Genomic DNA, 27,419 nt, shown 5'->3' on the forward strand with positions numbered 1-27,419 from the left:
ACTATATAGCTTGTATGCTCAAATATACATTTGTATTTTTTCCTTTATTTTTTGTAATGGTGGTAATGAATATTGTATTATTATTGTGATGTGGAGATCAATTATATGTCATTTTCGAGTTCTGGTAGATTACCATACTGCAGATAGGCTAATGGAAATATAAACCCTCCCCTCGTTTGTCCAGAAACAGAAAAAAAGGTGTAAGAGCCGACCTGAGGATGTGGAGAGCAGAGCCAACATCCATTCAGCCCTCTCCCTCCAACCCTCCAATGCTACCTCCCCTCCCCCTGGCTCCCCTGTCAGGACCCCCCCCTCCCCCAGAGGCCTATCTCAGGCTTCCAGACTCTCCCCCTCTCCACCCTGCCCTGTCTCCCCCTCTCCACCCTGCCCTGTCAGACCCTCTCCACCCTGCCCTGTGTCCCCCTCTGCCCCCTGCCTAGTATCCCGCCCTGTCTCCCCCTCCCCGTCCTCCCAGCTCCTCTTCCTCCTCCTCCCCTCCTCCCTTGCCCTCATGAATGCCCTTGCAGCCCTTGCAGCCCTTGCAGCCCTCTCTCAGTCCTCCACCTCCTCTTCAGCCCTCGTGGGTCTATCCTCTGGATCCTCTGAGCCTGATGACACCCTCCAGGACCAGGATGGAGAGAGTGACGAGGAGCCTGAGACCATCAGGTAGCCCATATGATGTGTGATGTTCACTTTCAAAGGATTTGATTGGTTTGACAAGTCAATGATGAACATTCTCTGTATTTCCCTAACATTTTCTTACGGATTCATCAGTCAAAACACTCAATGGTGACTCCAATTCTACATGACGGTCATAATGTTCCCTAGAAAGTATAGATGGATTAAGGCTAATATGTGTGTGTGTGTGTGTGTGTGTGTGTGTTTTCAGAGATCAGGCCATTGCCGAGGTGCTGGCAGCCCCATTGGCACAAGCCGTGCCATGTCCTGAGGCTGTTTCTATTGCCTCACAGGCAAATAAAGCAGTGCCACAGGATGCTGCTATTGCAGGTGTGTGAATATAGTAAGACCTCTGTACTCTTGTCATTTCTCTCCAGAATGTCTCTCTCGTCACACTCATCTCTGTCTGACTGTCTGTCTGTCTCTCCTCAGATGCCTCCAACGCCCTGAGGTGTTCCTCTGTCTCCTTGGGGAGGTATGTATGGAGGCTAAAGGCTAGCTTAGTGGTCCAAACATATCAATATCAGGCCTTTCTGCATTCTTTAAACCTTTATCTATCCAGAGCTACGGTACCGCTGCTCCGATGGCCTCTGACGAGCCTCCCTCCTTTCTTCCTCCCTCCTCCTTCTCCTCCTCCTCCTCCTCCTGGCCTGCTCTTCCCCTCCCCTCTCCGTCCCCCAGGTCCTTTGTGGACCGAGCCCCGACCTGCAGAACCAAGGCCAAGAAGCAGGCTTGGCACCAGCACTTATTCAGCATTTTATTCAGCCACAACAAGGATCTGGAGGATCCGAACTGTAGAGGAGAGGGCCGGAACCAGCTCAAGCTGCTGGGGTAAAAAAACACACACTACAGCCACATGTCAAACAGCTTGATAATCAGACTAAACGTTTGACTCCAAAAGTAATTTGAATAATTTGATGTAATTTGTTACATGATTGATTGATAGTTAAAAGAGATTGATTAATATGTTACATAATTGATTGACAGTTAAAAGAGTTATTATTTATCGTTAAAAAGAAGTACATTTCTGTTGTATTAGCTAAGAATGGGTAGTAGAACTGCAGGTTCCAGAATGTCTTGCAGCAAGACTGCATATAAGTTGACAGTTTGTTGCTTTTTGAGAAATGCGAATTGTACATTGAATTGAAAGTGAATATCTAATAGCTCGTTTTATTGAAAAGAAAGTGATCACAGGTGTATGTCTGCAGATTTGAATATAAAGAACCTTTCGCTTGATATCACCAGTCCTATAGCCATCATTTCAGCAGGTAGAAATACTACAGTAAGTGTGTGTAACTGGTGTCACCTATCCCATGATCCCATAGGTTACCCAACATCGGGAACACCTGCTTTATGAATGCCACCCTCCAGTGCTTCCTTGGCCTGTCCAGCTTCTGCCAGGACATTGTTAGGCACCAGGACAGCTGGCAACACACCTCCTCCTCAACCCTGCTAGGGTAGGCTACAGAGCCCCCTCACTCTCAGACACACACACACACACACACACACACACACACACACACACACACACACACACACACACACACACACACACACACACACACACACACACACATACGCACACACAGTCACACTGGGGGTGTCCTTCATATCTCGCCCCTCATCTGGTTTATTCGTTTGAATTTGGTTCAATAACACAGCCCCTTATTATCACTGTGATGTTTTTCTGTAAGAGCCATACTTGTCTAGTTGAAAGCAGAGGGAGACTCAGGGGCTGGAACCTGAGATGCATACCTGTCAACCCTCCCGTTTTTCCCGGGATTCTCCCGTATTTTACCTTTCTTTCCCGCTGTGCTCCGGTTTAAATATTTTCCCGTAAATCTCCAGTATTTTTCACCTATAATATAATATAATTGAACACTTAATTGTTATAATCGTTATATCCATGTCGGAGTTGACTTGTTTCCTCTCGTTTCTTGGGCTGCGTTCGTAATTTTGCTCTGAGAGCACCGGAACGCACACTAGGTGCAACGTCATAAAGGGACCAAGTAATTTGATTGGACAAGAAGCATTCCATGAGTGGTGATCAGATTTCCAGAGCGTATTTACGAACGTAGCCTCGGTTATCTCCGTTTTGAAACGATCGCTGGTAGCATTGCGCAGCTCTTTTCCCATTGACATCTTCATGGTGTCAAGTAATGTATAAATAAATGTGCTGAATTGATATGCCCTTTTGTGTTTTCATGTATATATATGCAGGGATGTTCAAAGTATTTTACTTTCAACCAGGTATCTGATTCTGATCACCTGTAGTCACTTACTTAATCCTATGTAGGAACTAGTTAACCCAATTCTTGTTGCACGCCCGGGGGCGTGCGGGGGATATCCCTTATTTTCGGGAAAATATTATTTTATTTATATATTTTATTTATTTTTTTACTTTAATTATTTTCAAATCCCAATGTTGACAGGTATGGTGAGATGTTATGCTCTGTCTCCCTCTACAGGTGCTTCACTGAACTGCATAACTGGAGGCGCACAAACTCCAGAACCTCCAAATCAATTAAAAAGGAGGTCCTGCGGGAGGTGAAGAGCTCTGTGTCCATCTATAATGAGGAGTACATGGAGGACTATGAGCAGGTGAGCCACAGGCTAGGCTTTCATCCTGGCTGCTCTTTTGTTTTTAGTTCTGTGTCTAATGTTCATACTCAACTTTATCATAGCATACTTGTGAACTGGTATACTGGTATACTAGTTCATCAGATGACAAATACATGATTTGTAATGGTCATACATACACAACTGCTTTTGCAATCTTTGAAGTTTCTCTCTGTCAACCAAGCATCAGTTTGTTGTCATCTGGTCAACGTCTTGTCTGTGTCTCTCCTGTTGTCCTCCCAGGACGCCCATGAGTTCATGGTGCACATGCTCTACCAGCTGAAGGTGGAGGGGAAGGCGCTGCGGGCCACGCTCGACAGCTACACCTGCCCAGTGGGCAAATTAGAATTCCGCCTCCTTAACATCCGTACCTGCACCAGGTAACATCTCTCATTGCCTCATGCTCTCACAGATAGACTGTGTGTCTGATGTTCTCGTAAAATATCATCATCACTGAATGGATTCTGAAGCCAGTCAGCCGATCAGTGATCTATGTGCAGAGCAGGGGTTTGGACAACTCTGGTCCTGGAGGGCCTCAGTGTGTTCCGAGTTTTGTTACAGCCTAGCACTACCACATCAATCAGTGGTCCACAGTATCAAGACCGTAGTTGTTAAACGGGCCCTTAACCCTCCCCCTGGTACTATCATCAGAGAGTCAGACTGTTTGTGCATGTAAAACCTAATGCATTTCTAATATCTCTACTTCCTACCCTGTAAGCTGTGGAATCGAAGTCTCCAGAGAGGAAGACTTCAATCACCTGTCTCTGGAGCTGAGGCCCAGCCTCACTGACAGCCTGCAGCTCTACTTCAAGGTAACACATTGGTTTATTGTTTTTGGGGATGTCAGTCTTGCATATCCCATCAAACAAGCAACAGGCATAACTTTCATCACAGTACACAGTGCATCATTCAATGACAGAGACGATAGACATGAATTACTCCTTATTATGATGATGATAATAGTCATTCACTTTGGGAATTAAAACAAAACAAGTATTGGAATGATAATATAATAGTATTCATAATGAAAGTTGTTGTTTGTCATCAAAGGAGCACTTTGAGCTGCAACGTTTGCAGGAAAAGCACTATACAAATAAAAGTTATAATAATAATAATTGTTATTATTATTATCTCCAGGCGTCAGAGATAGAGTGCTGCTGCTCCGGGTGCGAAGGCCGCCAGGCGTCTGTGGAGATGCAGTTCCTCACACTGCCCCGGTGAGTCTCCTCCCCTCCCCCGCATCACAACAGCCCTGGACAAACAGGACTTTTAATGTGAAGGATCTTGTCTGTCTGTGTGTGTGTAATTTAGCCAACTCCTCTTTTGTTGTCATTGTCAAACATCTCATGTGGTACAATGTTAGTCTTACTAATTGGCTAACACACACGCAGATCCGGTGCCTGACTATTGAATCAACTGATACATTGAATTGTTTAGATCGATAGACAGATAGAACACATTGGTTTCTGTAACCACAACATTTCATCAGTTCATCAGTCAGTGAATCTTTCTGTCTCCCTCTGAGCAGAGTCCTAGTGCTCCACGTCTTGCGCTTCCATGGCAAGACATTTGAGAAGATGTCCGACCCCATGGTCATCCCTGCAGAGGTGACGCTGGCCTCCCTCTGTGGAGACGCCTCCCCTGTCACGCATGGCCTGAGGTGAGTCTATAAACTCTAGAAACAACCCCTGAACCCTACACACTTGTATACATCTGACAAGACCCTCTCTGTACTGTCCCCAGTCTGCTCCGCCAATGGGATGTTTATAATGAATTGTAATGTAATTTGAAAAATACTGGGAAAATGTTTACATTTGTATGAAACGTAACACCTTCTAACTTAATACCCATTCAGAATATATTACTCATAACATGTTTATTGAAACACCTCCAGACATCTTTTTCTTCTTTTTTTTCTTCCTTATTTCTTGCTTTGTTTCTTTTCCCTTTTCACTTTTTTACCCAGTGTTTTACTCTTTAAGATGTAGATATGATGTTCTGTCCATGTCTATGCTGAAACCCAATAAATACTCAAGTGATAAAAAAGAAAGAATTGTAATGTAGAAAAAAGTTAGTCTAATACACTAGCTAGCACTACTATGATGCTGCTATATTACCGTATGACATTACAGATGTGTGATCAGTACTGTTGCCTCTTTAACAGGACAAGCTCACCGCTGCGAAGTGAGTTGAATGCTGCCTCGGCAGAATCCCTGACTGACACCCTCGCTGATCTCGGTAGGCTGGAGTGTCTTATCAAAGACATCACACACACACACACACACCCTACACACAGGGTTGCCAGATAGGTTTGACAATTTCCAGCCTAACCACAGTCGAAAAACCGCTAAATCCACCAAAAAACAGCCCAAAAAAGTTAATTACTATTGCCCCCTAAACTGCCCCCATCTCCTGTCCCCTAAACTGTATAGTCTGTTGCCAATGATGTTTGTAAAATAAAATAAAAACCCGCCCCATCTGGCAACCCTGCCTACACGCCCACGTGGATCAGAGCCGTCACAAAGACAGTTTGATACTGAAGTTAAGTGAGGAGTCTTTTGTCAGAATCATTCAGGCGTCTACTGTGTGTGTTTATATTTTACCCCCACTCAGCATCGGTTGCCCCCGGCAACCAGCTAGGCTCAGCTGACAGAGAGAGAGCACAGCAGGGAGCCGCAGTGGTGAGAAAGAGAGAGAGAGGAGCTAAATCAGTCAGATAATTAGATGAGTCAGTTAAGGAGGTCAGATCTCAATAGTGTAGTTTGTAGGTCTGTCTCCTGTACATTTAAATAACAGTCTTATGTCATTGACTGTGTTTCCTGACAGCGAGACCAGCAGGAAAATGGTGCCTACCACCTCACAGGCATCGTCTCGCATTTGGGGGACAGCCCGTATTCGGGTAATTGAAAACTCACACTCACTCACACACACACTCACACACACACACACACACACACACACACACACACACACACACACACACACACAGAGCTTGACATCTCACATTTACCCTGTTCCTCAGGTCACTACATAAGTGACGTCCGTGAGGCTCATGGCGACGGGTGGCTCTCTCTCAACGATGCCAAGGTGAAGAGAGTGGATGAGGCCACCGTCCTAAAGAAGAGGGCTCACACAGCCTACATCCTGTTCTATGAGTTCAGGTAAGGTTTAGGCACGGACCCTCATGTCTCTATGTGGATCCTTGTGCAAAGAAATCTCAAATTGGTTTCAAAATGGACCAAACGTTTGTAAAAGATGTATCAGCCACACTCTGAGAGATACATGATCAATCTAAGCTAGTAAACCTGAATGTGTTGCTATGCATGTATGTATCTAAGTGCTCTTGTCATTGTCCCACTCTAGTGGAGCAGGTGAAGGGGACCAGACCAGGAGTCCCCAGCTCTCTAGGCCCACATAGAGGCTCAGGGCTGGGGGCCAAACACCAGAAAAGAGAGGCTCAGGGCTGGGGGCCAAACACCAGCAAAGAGAGGCCCAGGGCTGGCGGCCAAACACCAGCAAAGAGAGGCTCAGGGCTGGCGGCCAAACACCAGCAAAGAGAGGCTCAGGGCTGGGGGCCAAACACCAGCAAAGAGAGGCTCAGGGCTGGGGGCCAAACACCAGCAAAGAGAGGCTCGGGGCTGGGGGCCAAACACCTGCAAAGAGAGGCCCAGGGCTGGGGGCCAAACACCAGCAAAGAGAGGCTCAGGGCTGCGGGCCAAACACCAGAAAAGAGAGGCTCAGGGCTGGGGGCCAAACACCAGCAAAGAGAGGCTCAGGGCTGGGGGCCAAACACCTGCAAAGAGAGGCCCAGGGCTGGGGGCCAAACACCAGCAAAGAGAGGCTCAGGGCTGGGGTCCAAACACCAGCAAAGAGAGGCTCAGGGCTGGGGGCCAAACACCAGCAAAGAGAGGCCCAGGGCTGGGGGCCAAACACCTGCAAAGAGAGGCCCAGGGCTGGGGGCCAAACACCAGCAAAGAGAGGCCCAGGGCTGGGGGCCAAACACCAGCAAAGAGAGGCCCAGGGCTGGGGGCCAAACACCAGCAAAGAGAGGCTCAGGGCTTGGGGCCAAACACCAGCAAAGAGAGGCTCAGGGCTGGGGGCCAAACACCAGCAAAGAGAGGCTCAGGGCTGGGGGCCAAACACCAGCAAAGAGAGGCTCAGGGCTGAGGGCCAAACACCAGCAAAGAGAGGCCCAGGGCTGGGGGCCAAACACCAGCAAAGAGAGGCCCAGGGCTGGGGGCCAAACACCACGTTGGTGGTCTGCCCAGGATGACCGCTTGACACCTGACGATCATCATGCCAAGTTGAAAAAGAAGACAACGCACACCACAGAAAACTTGGGCGAGGTGCTGGCGACGGAGCAGAATACTATAGAATGAAGTAGAAGCCGCACACTCTAGTTCCAGTGAACATTTTAATTGACAATGGTTTCGGCCGTAGCCTTTGTCATGTCTTGCCAAGACCACCATGTGAGCCCACCTCCATGTGAAGATGTTCCTGGCTGCTGATAAGCAAATAATATATGACTGAATATCCCATTATGTCAAAAAACTAAGAAACATTTTGTGCATTTTGGGGGGATACTTTAGGCAATAAAAAAACATGTCAAACACAATATACAATTATCCATATCATTAATTCAAAAGTTTAAACACTTAAATATGTACTGTTCACATAAAAGTAACATTTAATAAAAGCAACATACATATTGACATGTAATGCAATTTGGCACATTAAGTGGAGCTGAGTGCTGCATGCAAAAAGAGTTCCTGAAGAAGTCCAAAGATGCCCACAGCCAAAAACAAATGGGTAAAACAGGTCTAGAAAACATTGCTTGATGTTGGCAACTGATAGCAGGTTAGAACAGGTTGATAACACAAGAGGCTTGTCCTCTTCTGCTCAAAGTCCTGCTAAGTGAGCTGCTCAAAGTCCTGCTAAGTGAGCTACTTCTACTGCTCTACAAAGGTCTTCCAGACATACGCAGCAGAAGGCATAACCAATTCATGGATGCCATTGAGGATTTTGCTGCCACTGAATTCTTCAAACGGGAGCTGAATCTTTCTTAACAGAGGGTGGTGGTGGTGTTGTGGAAGACAATGAGAGATCCGGAGAAAAGACAAATCCCAGGACAGCAGCCGTCTGTGCATGTTCTGCCACCAGACGACAGTTCTCATAAACACAATTACATTTGAACTTAAATGAATTATACACCATCAACACATAATATATAGGATCAGCTGGCTCAATCATTCATGTCACACAGCTGGTGTCAATCAATCAATGATGCCCCACTCACACTGGGATAGGGATGACTGGAGAGCACACTCATGTCAACAACATGTTTAAATAATTCCAAGCCTTATGTTTGTAACTTCAAAATACAGTCATTACTCCCAGATGAAGTTCTGGCAATAGCCAATTGGCTGCAAAACAATTTAGCTTCAGTAGCTGAATGCAGTAACACGAATGGATGGAGTATTTTTCATCCACGTTGACTGATTGGTGACACATGACATCGATCTGGCATATCAGCTATGCATACCAATCAGGAATTGTATCAATCTGGATGTGTCTGTCCGCCAGGGGGCGGGGCAGCGCTGTGTGTCAGTGTGGGACTGGCTACGTTAGCTTGTCTGTCAGAGAGACGCGCGTGTTGCGGTCAGAGAGCGCCGCGTTTTTACTGATGAGGCAGGAGGACCCCTGCGCTGCTTCTCAGCCAGGCCTAAATACACAATACCACAATGTCATGTTGTCATGGTGAATCCATAATGGTACGGTGTTGCCTCAAGGCAACATTTGCATTTTAACAAGTTTCCATTACTTAATTAGCAAAACATTATTGACGGGCTTGAAAAAGGCCAGGAAAATATGTTTTCAGACGATGTTTGTGGAGAGAAATGGCTAAGCTGACCCTTCAGGACTATAGCTCTAACTCCTAGCGTCAGTTAGTAACTATGTACGCAATGTTTAGGGCATTTCTGCTTTAATGGGATAGAGGCAGTAGATATTGACAGGAAAGATGGGTGAGAGAGAGCAGGGATGACAGGCAGTAATACATGTCCGCGGCTGGACTCGAACCGGCGACCTTGAGATGACATGGCTGACGCCTTGAAATTGGCTATAAGAAGACAGTTCACGGTCAATAAATATCAAAAAGTGTGGTTGATCTGGCTTTATTGTTATGGATCAAGGGTCGGACACATACAGGTCCAGATCAAGGTTCTGACATACAGGTCGCACTGAGTTCATAGTGCCGTCTCGTACCTGCGACCTTAAAATAGGCCAGAACCGCTATTGTTCTCGGACGTAACCACAAGACCACCGAGACGCTAACGGAATTATGACGGTTTTAGGATATTTAAACCTTTCGAACTTTCAAATATTTCGAACGTTCAACGGAGCGAGAGCGTGGTCAACTCTGTATAGAGACGCTTCCCTGAACCCGCATAATAATTGCGCAATATCTCTAGGGCTTTTCGTCCGTCATCTGGTGCGTCTCGCATTATGAGCGACAAACTTTTGTCATCTAGAAACTGAATGAGCTCTGCGTAAATCTCTGCATTTTTCTCCTCATCTTCTCTCAACTCCTGAGCCGAAGCTGTTACGGGAAGGTCTGCTTTGAGAGTGTCTCAGTTTCTGTAGCCGGAGATGGCCCATGAACGGTTAAAAATTAAATTTAAATTAACTTTGTTTCCCACAGTTCGTACCTTTCCTCATCTCCGTCAAACGCTAGTCGAGACCAACGCGAACTTCTTTCCGATTGTCTCGCCATGGTAGCACTCTGGGCCCATAACCTGTTAAACGTTGGTTATTGGTTATTGGCTAAAACCATAACGATCGGACTACACACTGAACGGAGGAATCAGACGCTGTCAGACAGGGTTCATGTTATCAAGGAAGCAACTTTTATTGTGGGAATGGTCACACATATATAGGATCAGCTGGCTCAATCATTCATGTCACACAGCTGGTGTCAATCAATCAATTATGCCCCACTCACACTGGGATAGGGATGACTGGAGAGCACACTCATGTCAACAACATGTTGAAATAACTCCAAGCCTTATGTTTGTAACTTCAAAATACAGTCATTACTCCCAGATGAAGTTCTGGCAATAGCCAATTGGCTGCAAAACTATATAGCTTCAGTAGCTGAATGCAGTAACACGAATGGATGGAGTATGTGTTACATTAAACATTTAGTTCATTAAGAAATATTAGAGTGGTGTCCTGAGTTTGGATTCGAAAACACGGCAGAAAAGGGTCAATAAAAGGTCAAAAACTCTGTTACAGCTGCACAGTGGCAGGCGAGAAGTCTACCACTTAACCACCAGTGGTTTAGCTGTTGTAAGGGTTTAACCCTTTGGCTCTGATGTGGACTGAGGTTCACATTCCAGCAGGGGTGGGGTTGAACACAAACTTCAAATCCAAACTTCTGGAGTGTCGAGCCAAAAGAAGAAGAAATGCTTCACTGTCCCATTTACTTATTCAAAACACTGTATGTGTATAATTTGCACAGTGAATAATTGTAATTTGGTTCTACTCCTGTAATTTGGATTTGACATGTCAAATAATAAATCTGGGGTAAAACTACAGTATTACTTTTCATGTGAGGGTATTTCCATAAATATCTTGTCTTGCTATTTACAAATACAATTCATTCAATCATGGCAGTGTCAAACTGTATGTAGAAGTGTTCAGAAATATCTTCTCTGTGTTTAAACGTGTAGGCTAAGCTAGTAGACAAATTATTCATGGCTAACAGTTTAGGCTCTTTATTAATTTGTTCAAATGTAACGTTATTTATTTAGCACGTCATACACAGATGCAATAGAATGAATGCACTTGACAGGGAAAATAACTAAAAACAGGGAGGATAACAAGGAAAGAGGCTTGTGAGTTGAAACAACTACTTTAATTCACTATTAAAAAGACATAACAATAGCTACACACTTTTAATCCACCCTTAGGATAACGTTAGCCTTCTGTCTTTATTTGTCTGACTGTTACTGGTCAATCAATTTAGCAACACCCAACTGAGATACCGGGTGGTGATTCCTCCATACTTATGTAGCTAAGTGTATTGGCATAAATCAGATGTAAATGAAACGACTGCCTATATGCTATTTCTGATTAGAACACTAATTGAATCACTAATTTCAGCAAAAATTAGATAAGTAAGAGAAGAGGAATCATGTCACCGACACCGGAATGTTCTATCCTATACTCTGTTCTATTCCTTAGATATTGGAATCCCATGAATTCTACAATCTGCCCTGGGAATCTGATTAACACAAAATAATGCTACCCTCATGGTGAATATTTCTTGTCCGGTGATATTAGTAGTGGTTGTACACCTCTCATTTGAAAGGGTAACTATCTTAGTAAAGCATCCCACGTTGTCTAACCAGGTACAGTACAGTACACACAGTAGTAAAGTGCAAGAATTCTAATACTGCAAGGCACAAACTATCGATAAAAGGATTGTCTCTTAGTGTCTAATAGTACAAAATAAAATAATGAACGAGCACAGACATAATAGAGTACAAAATCTCTTTTTCATACACAAATAATACATGAACAAGTAAAACCTTGTCTAAGTTGTACAATAACCTGAAGCTTATTATGTTCTGCATTACATATATTACAAATCACAGCAGGGATATGTACAGAAAAAGAACATATTACAAATACATCTTTGTCATTTCTTATGATTTGGATCAAATGTACATAAATAAATCTTCATAATCACCATAAATATATTATGTTATAATTAAAACTGTGTTACAGTCTACAAGATGCAGAAGAAAAAAAAACTATTTTAAAGGATGGATATTCTTTCACTACTGTTGAAAGATCAGAAATGATATTTAAAAAACAAAAACTTTCTTTGGCTCAGCCTTTATTGCACTCTTACTCCTTCAGAAACTGAAGGTATTCTGTTGACAGTACAGTAAGGGATGGAAATGAAGGTTTTCGAAGCCATGCAACAAATATTGCACAACGGAACTGCTTTGGTAGAGGGAACTAAAATATAAATAGTAGATTTTAAAAAGTCAATGTACAACAGTTAACACTTGGTGGTGGGGGTTAACCCTTTCCTTCCCCACGTCCAGGCTGACTACGTGATGGGGGGCAGACACTGGGACGGGGACTCTCCGTCCGTGCCCACCTCCACCTGGGGCTTGATGACGATGTGTATGGACCTCTCCTGCTTGCCGTCCCTGGCCACGCCCTCACACAACTCCTCCTCTGCCGAGGCACCAATGGGACGCAGCCTCTCCACTGTCGCCATCTGGCCCTGAGGGGCGGAGGTGTCGCTCTTCAGCTTGTCGTTGCCGTTGGCGTCCGTCCCCACCTTCTCTGCTGCTTAGAAAAAGGAGGAGGAGGACGTATTTTTTATTTTTTATATGTTTTTAGGGCATTTCTGCTTTATTAGGAGATTGACAGGAGAGAGTAGAGATTGAGAAGAACGATGGGTGAGGGAGAGGAGGGAGGACATACAGGATATGTCAAATGTCGGAATCAAACCAGGAACCTTGCGTTTCTGTGGTATGTGCATGTGTGCTACGCAGCTAAGCGCCTGAACATCATTTTCTATTTTTGTAATCTGGGACAGTCTGATTAATTTTTAGAACAATCGAAAACAAAAGAAAGGAAATGACAGCGTTTGAGTACAGAGAGAATAAAGAGTTCTAGTAAGAGGTCTTGTCTCACCTGTCCTGTTGCTGACTACTTTGCGGTGCTCATAGCTGTTCTCTGTGCTGCTGATGCTTTCAGAAGGCTTCCTCATCATGGGTCGTGTTTTGGGCCGGAGCTTGTTCGAACGAACCTCCAGGATCCAATCATGCTGCATTGCCTCGTCTGGGGTCATACGCTTTAATGGATTCCACCTGGACCGTACAGGAAAGAACACACACAGTAGTAGACAGAGTCAGTGAGTGGAGGTCAGGGGGGTCAAATATCCGAAACAACCTACAGGTCTACCAGCAGTATCATGGCAACAGCTCTCCTTCAATAAGTGATACAGTGAGCCACGGAATGAGAAGCAGTTTTGTACCTAATTCTCGAATTCAAAATCAAAGTCACTTACGCGAAGCAGCGTCGTAGGAAGTCCAGGAATAGAGGATCGTTGGTCTTCAACACACTCGCCAGGTCTTTGGAGCTGGGTCGCCGCTTCCTGCCTTTGGTGTTGGTGATGTTCCTTGGGATGCCCTTGGAATCTGTACCAAGTCATCCATAATTCCAGTGAGTCGTTTACTAGAATTTGCTCAAAATCTAACCAGGGATTCATCACCTAGTTCTAATGTTTAATGGACCTATCGCTAAGCCACGCCCCCTTTGAAAACTCGGACAAACAAACAACGCTTCACTGACAGTGACTGACTGACCGACCGTGCCTGAATGACATCCAATGACTTAAAATGGCGGGAGTTGGCAAATTTCCGATTTCTGATTTACCACAGCAAGTAATAGACATGTTTTTTAAAGATGACACAAATATTTTGTCTAGAAGCTTTTCAGCATCAGATATTTAGTGAGTTGTTTGTCCGAGTTTTCTGCCTGTAGTGACTTGCTGTGATATGATTGGACAATTTCTATTTTGGGGCGTGGCTTAGCGATAGGTCAATTGTATGTTTGTAAGCAAAAGGCATTATGAAAACAGGTATACATCAGTACAAAAATGTGTCATATATTTCCACACAAAAATCAAATAGAGTTGATCGAACGTCCTTACCGAAAAACAACCTTCTCCTCGACGCTGTCTGCACAAAGTCATTTGGAGGCATTCCAAGAACCTGTGAAGTAAAAGAAGACAATTTCTTTGAACGATGACGGATCGCTACAGACATCCCAACACCAGAAACTCAAACGGCCAACAGAAGAACACTATGTGTAGTTGTATGAATTGAAGATCACTAGCGAACTAGCAAAATTGCAAGTGGATATAAATTGCGGATATAAATATAACCATTGTGGGTGTATGGGTGTTCTGTACCTCCATGATGCAGGCAATCTGTTCCACCTCGCTCTCCCCAGGGAAGAGGGGGAAGCCGGTGTAGAGCTCAGCCAATATGCAGCCCAGGCTCCACATGTCTATGGCCATGCTGTAGGGGTGGCCCAGGATCACCTCTGGGGAGCGGTAGAACCGACTCTGGATGTAGGTGTACACTACACGAGGGCAGGCCATAGGGAGAGGGGAAGAGAAGAGGGGGAGAGACGGGGAGGGCAACAGACAAGGGGAGAGTCTGTTAGTAGTCATAGGAAAAGCAGGAAAGGTGGCGCTTTTCCATTGACCAGACGGTACGGCACGCATTGTATCCTACCCGTACCATACTTTCATAGTAGTAGTTCTGTGAGTGTTGTGGTTGTGTTGCATCAGATTTGATATACCGAGCGTAACAGAATGGTTCAACACTCACCTCTCTGCTGCTCATAACAGCTGGAGCCAAAATCCACCACCTTGATATTCCCTTGTCCTTTCTGAGACAGGAGGATGTTCTCCTGTGGTGAAATAAAGATAAAAACAAAGGTTATTCATCAACGTGGTTCATAACCATTGTGACTAGACCCTCTATAAACATTTATTTCTCCATTGTAAGATACTATTACTATGCATTGTTAAATAATAATAATAATAATAATAATAATGATAATAATAATAATACATAAGACTTATATAGCGCTTTTCTAGACACTCAAAGACGCTTTACAAACTGAAAAGATCGAGTAGTAAAATAAAAAATAAATAAAAGAAAGTATAGGGGTCTAATTATTTTTTAGATGACTAAATCTAAATCTAAGTGTCTTTGTAGGACAATCTACTCTGTATACTGCAAGTATATCTAGATTTCGTGCAGAGAAGCTGCGAAAACAAGCAACGCCAGCTCTCGACCGGCATTTTAAAAAAAAACATCTACCGTTCAGCAGTGGGGGGACAGAAATCCTACCGGTTTGAGGTCACAGTGTATGATCTTCTCCTTGTGCAACATCTGGAGGCACTTGAGCAAGGAGTGGGTGAAACGACGGATCAGGGCCAGACTGAACCCCTGGAAGTTGTTCTTCTTAATCAGCTCGTAGAGGTTCACTCTGGAAGAGAACACAGGGAATCGTTAGTCCACTAGGGGGCGCGGCTACACCGATTTTGAACCCCCCTGGCACATTTCAGTCGACTACGAGGATTCCCTCAGTCTATCCCACTCTGAACACTTGCATCATTTATTCCTCCTATTATATTCTGTCCTTTGTTTAGTGGTCTGATGGGGGTAAGACTAAGAGACGCCTGTTACCTCAGATCATGAAATGAGATGAAAAGAGTTGTTAATGCAACAGACCACTAATTGTCATACTGTACCTATCACTTATCACTATCATGTGTTGCACTATATCACTATTTGCACCTCTGGTTAGATGCTAACCTGCATTTCGTTGTCTGGTACTTGTCTGGTACTTGCAATGACAATACAGTTGAATCTAATCTAAGCTATAAACAGATCTATAGTGCTCTCCATGCAGTGAAGTAGCTAAAATAACACGATTAAGGAAGTGAATGTTTTCTGCTAAACCCATAGGACATCATAATGTAGGATGCTGTCACATGTGTTGCAGAGAGGATCTGAGAGTTCTTTCTAGAAACACGGCTGGTGTAAATGGTAAATGGTAAATGGACTGACTTATATAGCGCCTTAGTCCCAAGCGCTTTACAATGGCCTCTCATTCACCCATTCACACACCAATGGCGGCAAGCTACCATGCAAGGCGCCGGCCCGCTCATTGGGGCCAATTTGGGGTTCAGTGTCTTGCCCAAGGACACCGTGACATGTGGCCAGCCGGGATTCAAACCGCCGATCCGCCAACCTTGCGATCATTAGACGGCGGCTCTACCTCCTGTGCCACAGCCACCCCCCACAGTGGTGTTTCTTGTGGCATTTCTGGGAAAGCACCAAACTCCTGGCTGGCGTAACTGGAGCCATCACACCATGAGGGGAAAGAGATAGGGCCCTAATCAAGACATTAACTAAGGGGTTGGGTGACGGTAACGCTAGACAAGGTGGCAGTCCCAAGATGTCTCCTAAAGGTCACCCAACCCAGCCCGGTACACAACGCTGCTCCCTCAATGGGAGATAAAGGCTATTAATGCTAAAGACACACAGCTGCTTTGAGGGTGTGATACTCACTTTGTACCTGATTGACTTGTCAAAAGTTCAGTGTAACAGATGAGGTGACTAGTGATAACTGAGCTGTGTGGTTGTGGTTGTGGTTGGGGAGTTTAGCGCTCAAGTCCTGTTGTTGAACCTTAATGGGAGAGGTGCCCGACCATGAATGCCTTCAATGAATAATAGATTATTCAATGCTCTCTTTATCCTCTTCCAGGACTATTTTGATTCTGTGTGTGTGTGTGTGTGTGTGTGTGTGTGTGTGTGTGGTGTGTGTGCGTGCATGCATGCGTGCGTGTGTGTGTAGGTGTGTGTGTGTGTGTATGTGTGGGTCAGCACTGGGTCAGCAGTGTCTTAATCAGCGGGGAGTGTGTGTGTGTGTGTGTGTGTGTGTGTGTGTGTGTGTGTGTGTGTGGTGTGTGTGTGCGTGCATGCATGCGTGCGTGTGTGTGTAGGTGTGTGTGTGTGTGTATGTGTGGGTCAGCACTGGGTCAGCAGTGTCTTAATCAGCGGGGAGTGTGTGTGTGTGTGTGTGTGTGTGTGTGTGTGTGTGTGTGTGCACTCACCCGAGCAGCTCGAAGGAAATGCAGAGGTGGTTCCGGAAGTAGAAGTACTCCTTCATGTGGATGACGTTGTGGCAGTTGTCTCTGTCTTTCCTCCTTACAGCATCCAGGATCTTCAGCTCCACTAAAGCTTGGTGGTGAAACCTGCAGCTCAAACAAGTAGCAGAGTTAGTTGCCAATCTTAATTTGATCAATTCAAATAGCCTACAGTGAGAATCCCCAAACATAGTTTCTATACTACAATCATAGGGATAATATCTGAATAACAGTCTGATCAGGGCCGAAAGCTTCTGGAATGTAATTGCATAAGTAAGAGTTTCTTATAGTCACCCAGTAAAATGTCCTGGTAAATATTTTTCTATCAAACTTTCAGGTTGTTCTGATTTGCACACAAATACAACACAGCAGAGGTGCTGCTTGGCCCAAAGTACAGTAGTCTCTCTCCCAGGAGAAACAGGAACTTGACAAGACCATTTAAGACAAAGTGACAGTGTGTGTGTGTGTGTGTGTGTGTGTGTGTGTGTGTGTGTGTGTGTGTGTGTGTGTGTGTGTGTGTGTGTGCGTGTGTGTGTGTGTGTGTGTGTGTGTGTGTGTGTGTGTCTGAGGCTGCACTATAGCTGTAAGCCCCATTTTGTTTTCTGCATTATTGAAGGGCTGTAAGGCCCGCTGGCATCTACATTAATCAAATAGGAGCTTACAGTGACGATAGATAGAGGAGAGAGAGGAGAGAGAGGAGAGAGGAGGAGAGGTAAAACAACACTCAGAGTTGAGAACTAAATGGGGATCAGGGTGACCATGCATCCTCCCAGAAGATCAAATGATCAAAAGCATGTCTGTGGCCTTGTCCCAACAAGGTCATGAAAAGGACAAATGACCTTTTGAATGACCCTAATGATCTCATATATATAATATAAGAATGTCGGTTTCAGTGTCAAGAGTTCAAGAGTTCAAGAGTTCAAGAGTTCAAGAGTTTCAAGAGTCTTTGGGCACTGAGAGCTCGTATGAAGCCACTGTTGTCGTTTGTACCTTTTCTTGTTACGAATGACCTTGATGGCAACCAGTTCGTTGGTCTTGTGATCCAGACACCTGAGCACCTGTCCGAAGGATCCTTTCCCGATCACCTCCAACACCTCAAAGCGGTAGCCAATGTGGTCATGAAGAACCTGGGAACAGGAGCGGCATTTAAGTGGCTGTTTAAGAGGATGTTTTCTGTGTTTTGTACTGTACTAACTCTTTATGTAGCTACAGTATGGTATTGGTTATGTTAGATCATGTTTTTTAGATCAACTTTATTGTCCCACATAATTGACTACACAATTCATCGGTAGTTCATGATAAAATCTACATTTCTATGGTTACTGTAATGACTTCTCAGGGTACATTTACCTTACTGAGACAAATGCAAGCTAATCTGACAACCCTGCTCCTGTGTTGTACTGTATTCCATTGTATCATTGTGCAGTGCCTTGTTAACAGGACCTAACTTGTTCTGTGTGACCCAGACCAAGTGACCTTGAATGGAAGCACAGGACCATGATGTGTCTAAACACAGCTCCCAGTCTGTCTGAAACATTACATTTACAATTTTGGCATTTAGCAGACGCCTTTATTCAAAGCGATACGTTTGTCTAAGTAAGTGAATCATCTATCCATCAGTCATCGCAAGAAAAAGTATCTATGCTCAGGCCTGGGACCATTGGCAGTCATAATGCTAGAACAAGGAAACTTTTTATTTTAATTTTTAAATGATTTACAGTAGAGAAACTGTACAGGGGGGTAGAGGGGATGGAGAGGTCTCAGGAGGGACAGTTAAGGTACAGGCCAGTACATTCATACTGATCAGAATAAGACACACATGGCATCTCAGTTCACCTCGTATGGTTTGGCCAGGACTAGCATGAGCCTTAAGGTGATCTAGTACATTATAATGACGTTTATTGTTATGCTAAGGAAGAGGTCAGTGTGCCCGTTTGACTAGTCATACTAAGTGTATCTTAGTATACTGTATATTCAATTATGTTCAGCCAAACATAACAACAACATACAACATAACAACAACAACAACAACAACAACAACAACAACAACAACAACAACAACAACAATAACCCTCATGTCCTTATGAAATAACTGGAAACTTCAGTCACAGATTAAGCCAAGACACTGGAGTAAATTGTGCTTTCACAAAATCCCATTTTGTTTAGGAGGAGGCCTAATCTAGGAAACAGCACTGAAGACATTTGTCTGGATCTGACCTTGTTGTAGCTGCCGTGCTCATCATCGTAGCCTGCGTTCTGAGGATTCCCCTGGGTGCCTTCGATCTTCTTGGTGTCTAGACCCAGGAACCAGACCTCAGAGTAGTCCATGATCTCCTCCTGCTCAAACTCTGTCAGACGGTCCTGGAAGTGCTTCAGCGCCGCTGCAGCAGTGGAGAGGAAGGGAGAGGAGGAGTGGAAGAGAGGTTCACCTCTAGCCAATTAGAATGGCCGACGTACTGTATGCTCCTCTTTTCATCCAAGAGACAATCAAATGCATCTATCAAATGCATCACCCCGTATACAAATACATAGATATAGGGGTGAGACGTTGCGATGAACCAAGAGGTGTATTTGGTGAGGTGGGGTGGGGTGATAGGGCCTTTTCAGCCGCAGCCCCGTCCCTCTGGAACGCCCTCCCCAACCACATCAGACAGGCCAACATCCTCCCAACATTTAAACAGGCCCTCAAAACCCACCTCTTCAAGCTTGCCTTCACCAGTTAACCCTCTCCCCCTCCCCTTCCCATGTGTCCCCAGCACTACCTTAACCTTTTTGTGTATTTTTATTATTACTACTTGATTACTACTTTTCAGTTTGTAAAGCGTCTTTGAGTGTCTAGAAAAGCTCTATATAAGTCTAATGTATTATTATTATTATTATTATTATTATTATTATTATTATTATTATTATTATTATTTACACACAGCGATTAAAACAGAATGTCTATGAATGCATCCCCTCCCCTGGGTTCTGCTGTCTCGTGGCCTACCTGTTGGAGACATGGGCAGCCGATGTCCCTCACAAAGCTTCTCCTTCTCCGCCTGTTTGGTGAGGCTGTTGATGGTGATGGAGTCAGACATGTTCTCCACAGAGCAGCCGAACCGTGTGGGGAACTGGGACGGCATTGGCCTCTCCTCCTGTCAATCACCCAGGGATCAAGAGGTCAGCTACAGTGACGCGTTCGCCTCACCACTTTGTTAAGTAAGTAAAGTAAAGTAAAACTTTATTTATATAGCGCCCTTCACAGCACGAATGCACAGGGTGCTTTACATCACAAACAAAGGATAAAATGGGTGAAAAGAGAAGCGCAAACAAAAACAGAGGAACACCCCAAAGGGGCAACATAAACAGAACATAAACAGGAACAATAAGGTGGCTATAAGTGACTACCAGTCTGCCTAAACAGGTGAGTCTTTAGTTGGCGTTTAAAAACGAGTTTTGGCGACTGTCATTAGTGGGAAAGGCTTTATTCAACAGTATGGCGGAACCAGTGATTCATAGGTTATTACTAAGTAAAAATGACCTTTTTACTGTGTCGTTTCTAATAAAATACCATGTAAGTAACCTCTGTAAACTTGTCAACTTCAGTGCAACCGTAAACTGAGCTACGGTACTGTTTGAGACCCACAGTGTCACAGAATGAAACGCAGCCTAACCTGGTGGGTCTGGTAGCTGTTCTGCCCCTTGTTGGCGATGTGGGGCAGGATGTTGTCAGACTGAGGGTGGAGTTTGGCATTGCTGACGACCACCTGGATCACCGGGGGCTCCAGCTGAGGCAGCGTCCCGACGCCCGTACCAAACTTCTACAGGAGAGAGGAAGGGAGCGAGAGAGAGAGAGAGAGAGAGAGAGAGAGAGAGAGAGAGAGAGAGAGAGAGAGAGAGAGGGGTGGTTAAAACAATGGAAGACATAGGTTTGAGAATATGCCTGACAACAGTAAAGGTAAATAATTGAACAACATACTGTATGACTAATGGTTTGGAAAAGGGAGTCTCACTCCAGGGTTACTGTCGCTAGTGTAGTGTACTAACAGTATGTCCAGTCTGGCACGTTCTGAATGTGGCGTGTCTCGGGTAACCAGGACCCCCGGGGGGTGGAGGGTGGAATTACTGAGTAGACCTGCCCAGCCGGGTGAGAGTGAAACGGGGACAAAAGCCTGCGGACTGGGCCCTGACAGAGCCTGTCACTGACGCTTCTGTGGGGGGAGGGGCCCCTTTTCTCTAGCTGCCATCCTGCTTGCTGTAGGACCACGTTTACATATGTTACTGCCTTGCAGGCCATAGCCCAGGTAACGATGGGTAACGAAATTAGACCTCTACACAACACCAGGCCAAGTGCAAAGGCTTATCAAGATGTGTGTACACATCTAATCAATGAATGTCCTTTTTCTGCTACCCTAACCTAACCCACTACATTGTAGTCAAAAAGTAAACAAGCTCTGTCTGTCCTGTTCATTTCAGCAAATACAGCAGTCCAAATACGTGGGCTGTAAAAGAGCACCCCTGTTCTATACATAGCTCTGATATTCCACATCACGTGCTCACACGCACAGGTGCGCCATAACTGAGTTATGACTCATCCAGACAGAGGCTAAACATAGACCCATCCACCTGCCGCTACAATAAGCCAGGGGTAAACTAAACTCACAACACAGTACTGTGCCTGCCCGTACACAACAGGGGCCGTGCTGATTAGGAAGGACGACCGTGTCTGCCTGCTTTGACACATCCAGGTCCTATACTACTGTGTGAAGTGAATTATGAGAGGGTGTGTGAGCACCTCCTCGCGGGAGGCCCTAAGGCAGTCGTTGCTTCGTCAAAAACAACCATTATGCAGGGTGTTACTGCTATCGTTATGGAAACTGCAGATTCCGAGGCTGGAGTTACCCCAATGATTTTGCTAAATACTATCATTCTCTAACGACACGAACTATTGATCATCGCACCGTTCTATCGTGTGAGGTAGGGTTCGGGTATAAACAAAGAAGAAGAAAGGAGAGAACCTAAAAGGCTTAACGGTGTACATCTTGCGGTGGTGCTAGGAGGGGCTTGCTAGTTCTGGGTCAGGGGACATGGAGGGTATGTGAGTGTGTGAGTCCAGGCAATATCAGGGATGAGATGAATGTGAGTTTGAATAATAATAATAATAAAAATAATAATAATAATAACAACAACAATAATAATAATAATAATAATAAGAACTGTATTTGTATAGCGCTTTTCCTGCAAACGTTGCAGCTCAAAGTGCTCCAATCATTATATAATCATAATTTAACTATTTAGCCGTTTAAAGGCAATATTAAAAAGATGGGTTTTTAGTCTTGACTTGAACATAATTTGCTGAGGTTGCATCCCTAATGTAAACTGGCAGTGCATTCCACATTTTCTCATAAAATGAGAAAATGCAGCCTCACCAAATCTCTCTTCTTTTGAATGTGTCAGGTATGACTGGGCGTTGTTAGCTCCTCACCTGTGGGTAGGGCCGGTTGGTTCCCAGACGAGTGCTGTCAGGCTGCAGCCTGTGAGAGTGGGGGAAGGCCTCTGGTCTGGTGGACTGTGTGGGAGGGGAGAGAGGAGGACTATGGTAGTTATAGAGACAGAGACTGCAACTCAACTACAGACAATAGTTACTCCCACACGCACAAAGACTAGACAGTTCTCTAGTCTGTACACTGGTCTGTGTTTACGTCAAGGTCATCATTCATCATTACATGTACTATTGCGGAAATACTGTATCTGTTTCTCCCAAATCAGATTCTGTTTTCTTAAACAGATTCAATATGACTCATTATGCAGGTCATATATATATTATATTTTCCAATCAAAGCATCAAAGCACTGCTGTGAATAAGCAGCCGCCTTTTCGGGCCCAGCACAACGGTGGGTGTTGGCGCCCGTGGGCAGAGACGCAGGATTTCTGCCACGCGATGAAAGATGTTCCAAGCAGGAATTCTCTCCTTGGAACCTCTCATATGAATACCACAGTCTGTGATAATCCACTCCCCCTCTCAATCTGGCTTTTTACCACCTGCATTCCTTTAGTGCGGCATTGGTGTGTGTGTGTGTGGTGTGTGTGTGTGTGTGTGTGTGTGTGTGTATGTGCGTATGTGTGTGTGTGTGGTGTAGGTGTGTGTGTGTGGTGTAGGTGTGTGTGTGTGTGTGTGTGTGTGTGTGTGTGTGCGTGCGTGTGTTTAGGTGTGTGTGTATGTGTAGGTGTGTGTGTGCGTGCATGCGTGTGTGTGTGTAGGTGTGTGTGTGTGTGTGTGTGTGTGTGTGTGTGCATGAATGCGTGTGTGTGTGTGTAGGTGTGTGTGTTCTAAGGGTCAGCACTGCCAACATAGCCATTCTAGCACGTGTCTTAGTCAGCGGGGAGCGTGACAAAGGCGAGACACACCATATGGGTGACCTAAACCCTCCATCCCAGATGGGCACAAAGGCTGACCTCACATAGCCCAGGGCTCTGAGAGGGCTGGGCAGATTCACATAGCCCAGGGGTCTGAGAGGGCTGCTGGGCATGTTTGGCCCGGGTGGAGCAACTAGAACAGATGGAGAATGGACTTGATCCAGAACTCAATAGGCTCGACAGATTCAGACACAACAATTTCAGTATCTGTCTTTGCAATTATAGAGAGTATAAATAGAATACATATGTATGTACTTATTATAGAACCCTAACCCTACAGTACTGCAGAGCGATTCTCGTGTTTTTTGTTTTATGACGAAGAAAAAACAGAGACAGTCTGTGAAAGCAGACCCTATATAAGAGTCTACCCACAGTAATGCATTGCACTGCTCTTTTTCCCCCACATAACCAGAACCAGAATAAGTGGACCTCTTTGGCGGGGGAGGGGGGGTAGGGGGGGTACAATAAGGTGCATTTACACCGGCAGCAGCAGCAATATCAGCAGCATCCACCTTGGATCACCTTTACCTTTCATGGGGCTATGTTTGGAATGTGAGCTCCAGGGAACCGCTCATTCAAATATTAACACCTGCAGCGTCCAGAGTAACCTGACCTCACCTTCCCCCACTGTTGTTGTTGAGCTGCACTGGGTCACTGTGGCAGCCAGGGCACTAAGCTGCCCCGTCCAATTAGGCCTCATCATCGTCATCAGACAAAAACACCTGCTTCTCTGCTGTACTGGGCCTCGGCCAATTGGCATCTTGAAGCCATAGCAGTAGCCATTTTTGTTTTCATTCTCAAATAACCAGGGATGCTTTCAAAACATACAATTACCTATCATATTATAAATGCACTATAACTCTCAAAAAACTTTGAATGTCACGAAAGCAAATCAGCACATCAAAACAGTATCCTTTGTCATCTAATGAGAAGTTAAATCCAACATTAATTTAATAGTAACTATACTGTAATCACCAATGGGGTTGGGTGAATACACTACTGACCTTGTCCCTAAGAGACATGTCAGTGGGGTTCAGGTGGGTCAGTTGGGCTGAGGGTCAGTAGAGCAATGGAGGCGAACCAGATACACTAACAGGTAAACACACAGTAGTATTCTACACTCACCCTATCGTCACTATTTATTTGCAGTGTCCCCACTACATATCGAAAAGAGCTTTTGGGTTGTTGCTGTAGGCCTTTGAAAGTGATATTAGAACTACTGAATATGCATTTTCAGAGACTTGCATTGCACCAGTTAATAGCACATCATGAGGAATGTAAGACCTCATGTCACTGATAATCATACTATGAAAAAAAATATTGACAGTTATTAAAAACAACAACTCTCTCCATAAAGAAATGAATCGATGGCCGAAACGCAAAACCTCCTATCTACACATTCTCTGATTGGCGGTTTTCACTTTATATGATGACAACAAGGAAGGCTGCACATGATAGGTCTGTCTGCATTTTTTTATTTTTATTTTGCAGATAGGAAGTTTCGGCCATCAAAATGTAGTATACTGAGCAATAACAGACTATAGTTAGGTGCACAAACTTGAACTTGAGAAACATTTTTCTCATTAAAAATAGAGCAAGTGGATGACACCGATCTATGTGGTTACATTTTCGTTTGTGGTAAGGTTAACCCATTGGTGATATGAAGGCTATAATATCTAATATACTGCTTGTGTTTTTTTATGGTTTTTATTTCTACTAGCATAGCGGTATTGCCATTGAGAACGACCTATGTTGCAGAGACAATAGTTGATAGTAGTATCGGTATGCTTGTATGGATTTGTGCATATGCAAATTACAATGAGTGTAATTGTGTACGAATCTCCTTTAAGTTGTATGTTCCATTTGTGTTTTGAATAAAAAAAATAAAAAAAATAAAGAGAGAGCATTAACCTCACAGAGTTGAAAACTACACCAACATTACACAAAAACACTTTGATGACTATTGATATGACATTGAAGAGTTAATTAGCCTATGAGATTGTTTATGAATAAAGATTCATAGATAATTGAACAACAACAAAGAATATTCTTGAAGACAGAAAGAGGTTGCTTTCCTGGGTGATTCTGTGTGATCATTACTGTATGAGTTGGAAGAAGCATAAACACAGCCTCAGACCTTCACAACACGTGACGTTAGAATTATAAGGTTCTATCTCCATTTTTGTCAAAATTGAGTTTGTTATATAATCTGATCCATTAGGTGTTTATTAATGCCTGTGTGGTGTTATTTTTAAAATGTTGACATTTTTGAGTTAGTAATTAATAAAATACAAAGGTTCCATCTCACAAAACATAATGGAATGTAAAAACTTTGACGCTCAATATCTCTGAACTACCCTAAACGGAGATAGAACCTTATCATTCTAAACGGAGATAGAACCTTATAATTCTAAACGGAGATAGAACCTTATCATTCTAAACGGAGATAGAACATTATCATTCTAAACGGATATAGAACCTTATCATTCTAAACGGAGATAGAACCTTATCATTCTAAACGGAGATAGAACCTTATCATTCTAAACGGAGATAGAACCTTATCATTCTAAACGGAGATAGAACCTTATCATTCTAACGTCACGAACTGTCAAAACACATCATGTTTACAGTTATAGTTATAGGCCTAACAATAGGCTACATAAAAACATTCCTGGTAATGTGGGATTCTGTAGTCTACTAACTCTCCCATTAATAACCTTTCAGACTAAGGGAAACAAAAACACATTTAAAAATACCACGGATGGAATATCATAACAATGACCTCACCTTATTGATTTCGGGAAACATGCTGTTATTAATGATGGCCTGGATGGCCCGTTATATCACCAGCTCCACTTAGCGTAGCCTTATAGGTGAAACTACTATAATAAACTCCGGGAAAGTGCAAGGCTCATGAACACATCGGCAACAGTCCACCAAACGTGTCATTCATTCATCGATCCAAGGAAAAACTTCATCAGCGAAACTCAACCGGAGGAGAGAATGCAACAACGAACTTGCTCCGATCCTTCAACTCAAACAAGTGATCTCACATCACTTTGCACTTTCTGCGAAGGGGATTACAGAGCAGCGAGCTGTAAATCCATTCGTTTTGACGATGCCACCTGTTCAGGTTTCTGCAACTGACAGCTGACTCCTCGATATAGACTTGTTTTTGTGCGCTTGCAGCAATGCCTTTCATCAAATACAGCCTACAGACACCGTCGATGGCGAGAGCGCACCATTGCGCGCTACTGCGCACCGAATCCTATCCACGACTATTCGTGACGTTAGAATGATAAGGTTCTATCTCCATTTTTGGTCAAAACTGAGTTTTTTACATAATCTGATCCATTATGTGTTTATTAATGCCTGTATGGTGTTATTTTTTAACATGTTGACATTTTTGAGTTAGTAATTCATAAAATACAAAGGTTCCATCTCACAGAACATAATGGAATGTAAAAACTTTGACGCTCAATATCTCTGAACGACCCTAAACGGAGATAGAACCTTATCATTCTAAGCTCTCGAATTGCTGTGTCGTGTGGCTTAAATGCGCACTGTGCTCTTTAGGAATAGTCACTGTCACAATCACAGACATATAATACGTAGCCTATGGAGGATGCTCATCAACTTTCCTATGTACTCTAAATTTCCAATAACCAGAATGCACCATTCAAAGGCAATTTAAAGGGGTTAAAAGATCAGGCAGCTAGATGCAGACAACAGTTTGTCCAAACTGTGAATCATTAATTCACCCCCTTGGAGATTTGTCCTTTGTTAACCTCACATGTTAAGATGAAACTCAAATGGGAAGAAATAACTTATGGTAAGGGCTGTGCTGGATTTCCTTGTGATCTCAGGGACAGGCAAGTGGCAAATGCCAAAATGTAAAAATGTTAAAAGTGGTGTATTACAAAGGCTGCTACAGTAGTGTATGATTCAGATATTATTCATGTAAATA

General features: G+C 44.1%; 1 protein-coding gene across 1 annotated transcript in view; it reads right to left on the reverse strand.

The window, feature by feature from the left end:
* Nucleotides 1-12,418: 12,418 nt before the first annotated feature.
* The window catches only part of dyrk4 (dual-specificity tyrosine-(Y)-phosphorylation regulated kinase 4), a gene marked incomplete at both ends in the record, with an annotated part of 18,735 nt that continues 3,734 nt past the window's right edge, over nt 12,419-27,419 (reverse strand). Inside the window, 13 exons of the mRNA XM_080544735.1 lie at nt 12,419-12,663; nt 13,015-13,190; nt 13,391-13,520; nt 14,036-14,096; nt 14,297-14,469; nt 14,721-14,802; nt 15,249-15,387; nt 17,021-17,161; nt 18,044-18,180; nt 19,271-19,434; nt 20,043-20,190; nt 20,710-20,856; nt 22,521-22,604. Of these exons, the coding sequence (XP_080400861.1) occupies nt 12,419-12,663; nt 13,015-13,190; nt 13,391-13,520; nt 14,036-14,096; nt 14,297-14,469; nt 14,721-14,802; nt 15,249-15,387; nt 17,021-17,161; nt 18,044-18,180; nt 19,271-19,434; nt 20,043-20,190; nt 20,710-20,856; nt 22,521-22,604 (1,827 nt within the window). The remainder of the gene's footprint in view (nt 12,664-13,014; nt 13,191-13,390; nt 13,521-14,035; nt 14,097-14,296; nt 14,470-14,720; nt 14,803-15,248; nt 15,388-17,020; nt 17,162-18,043; nt 18,181-19,270; nt 19,435-20,042; nt 20,191-20,709; nt 20,857-22,520; nt 22,605-27,419) is intronic.

This window comes from Nansenia antarctica (assembly GCF_963989245.1).
Source record: "Nansenia antarctica genome assembly, chromosome: 14".
NCBI classification, from domain to species: domain Eukaryota; kingdom Metazoa; phylum Chordata; class Actinopteri; order Argentiniformes; family Microstomatidae; genus Nansenia; species Nansenia antarctica.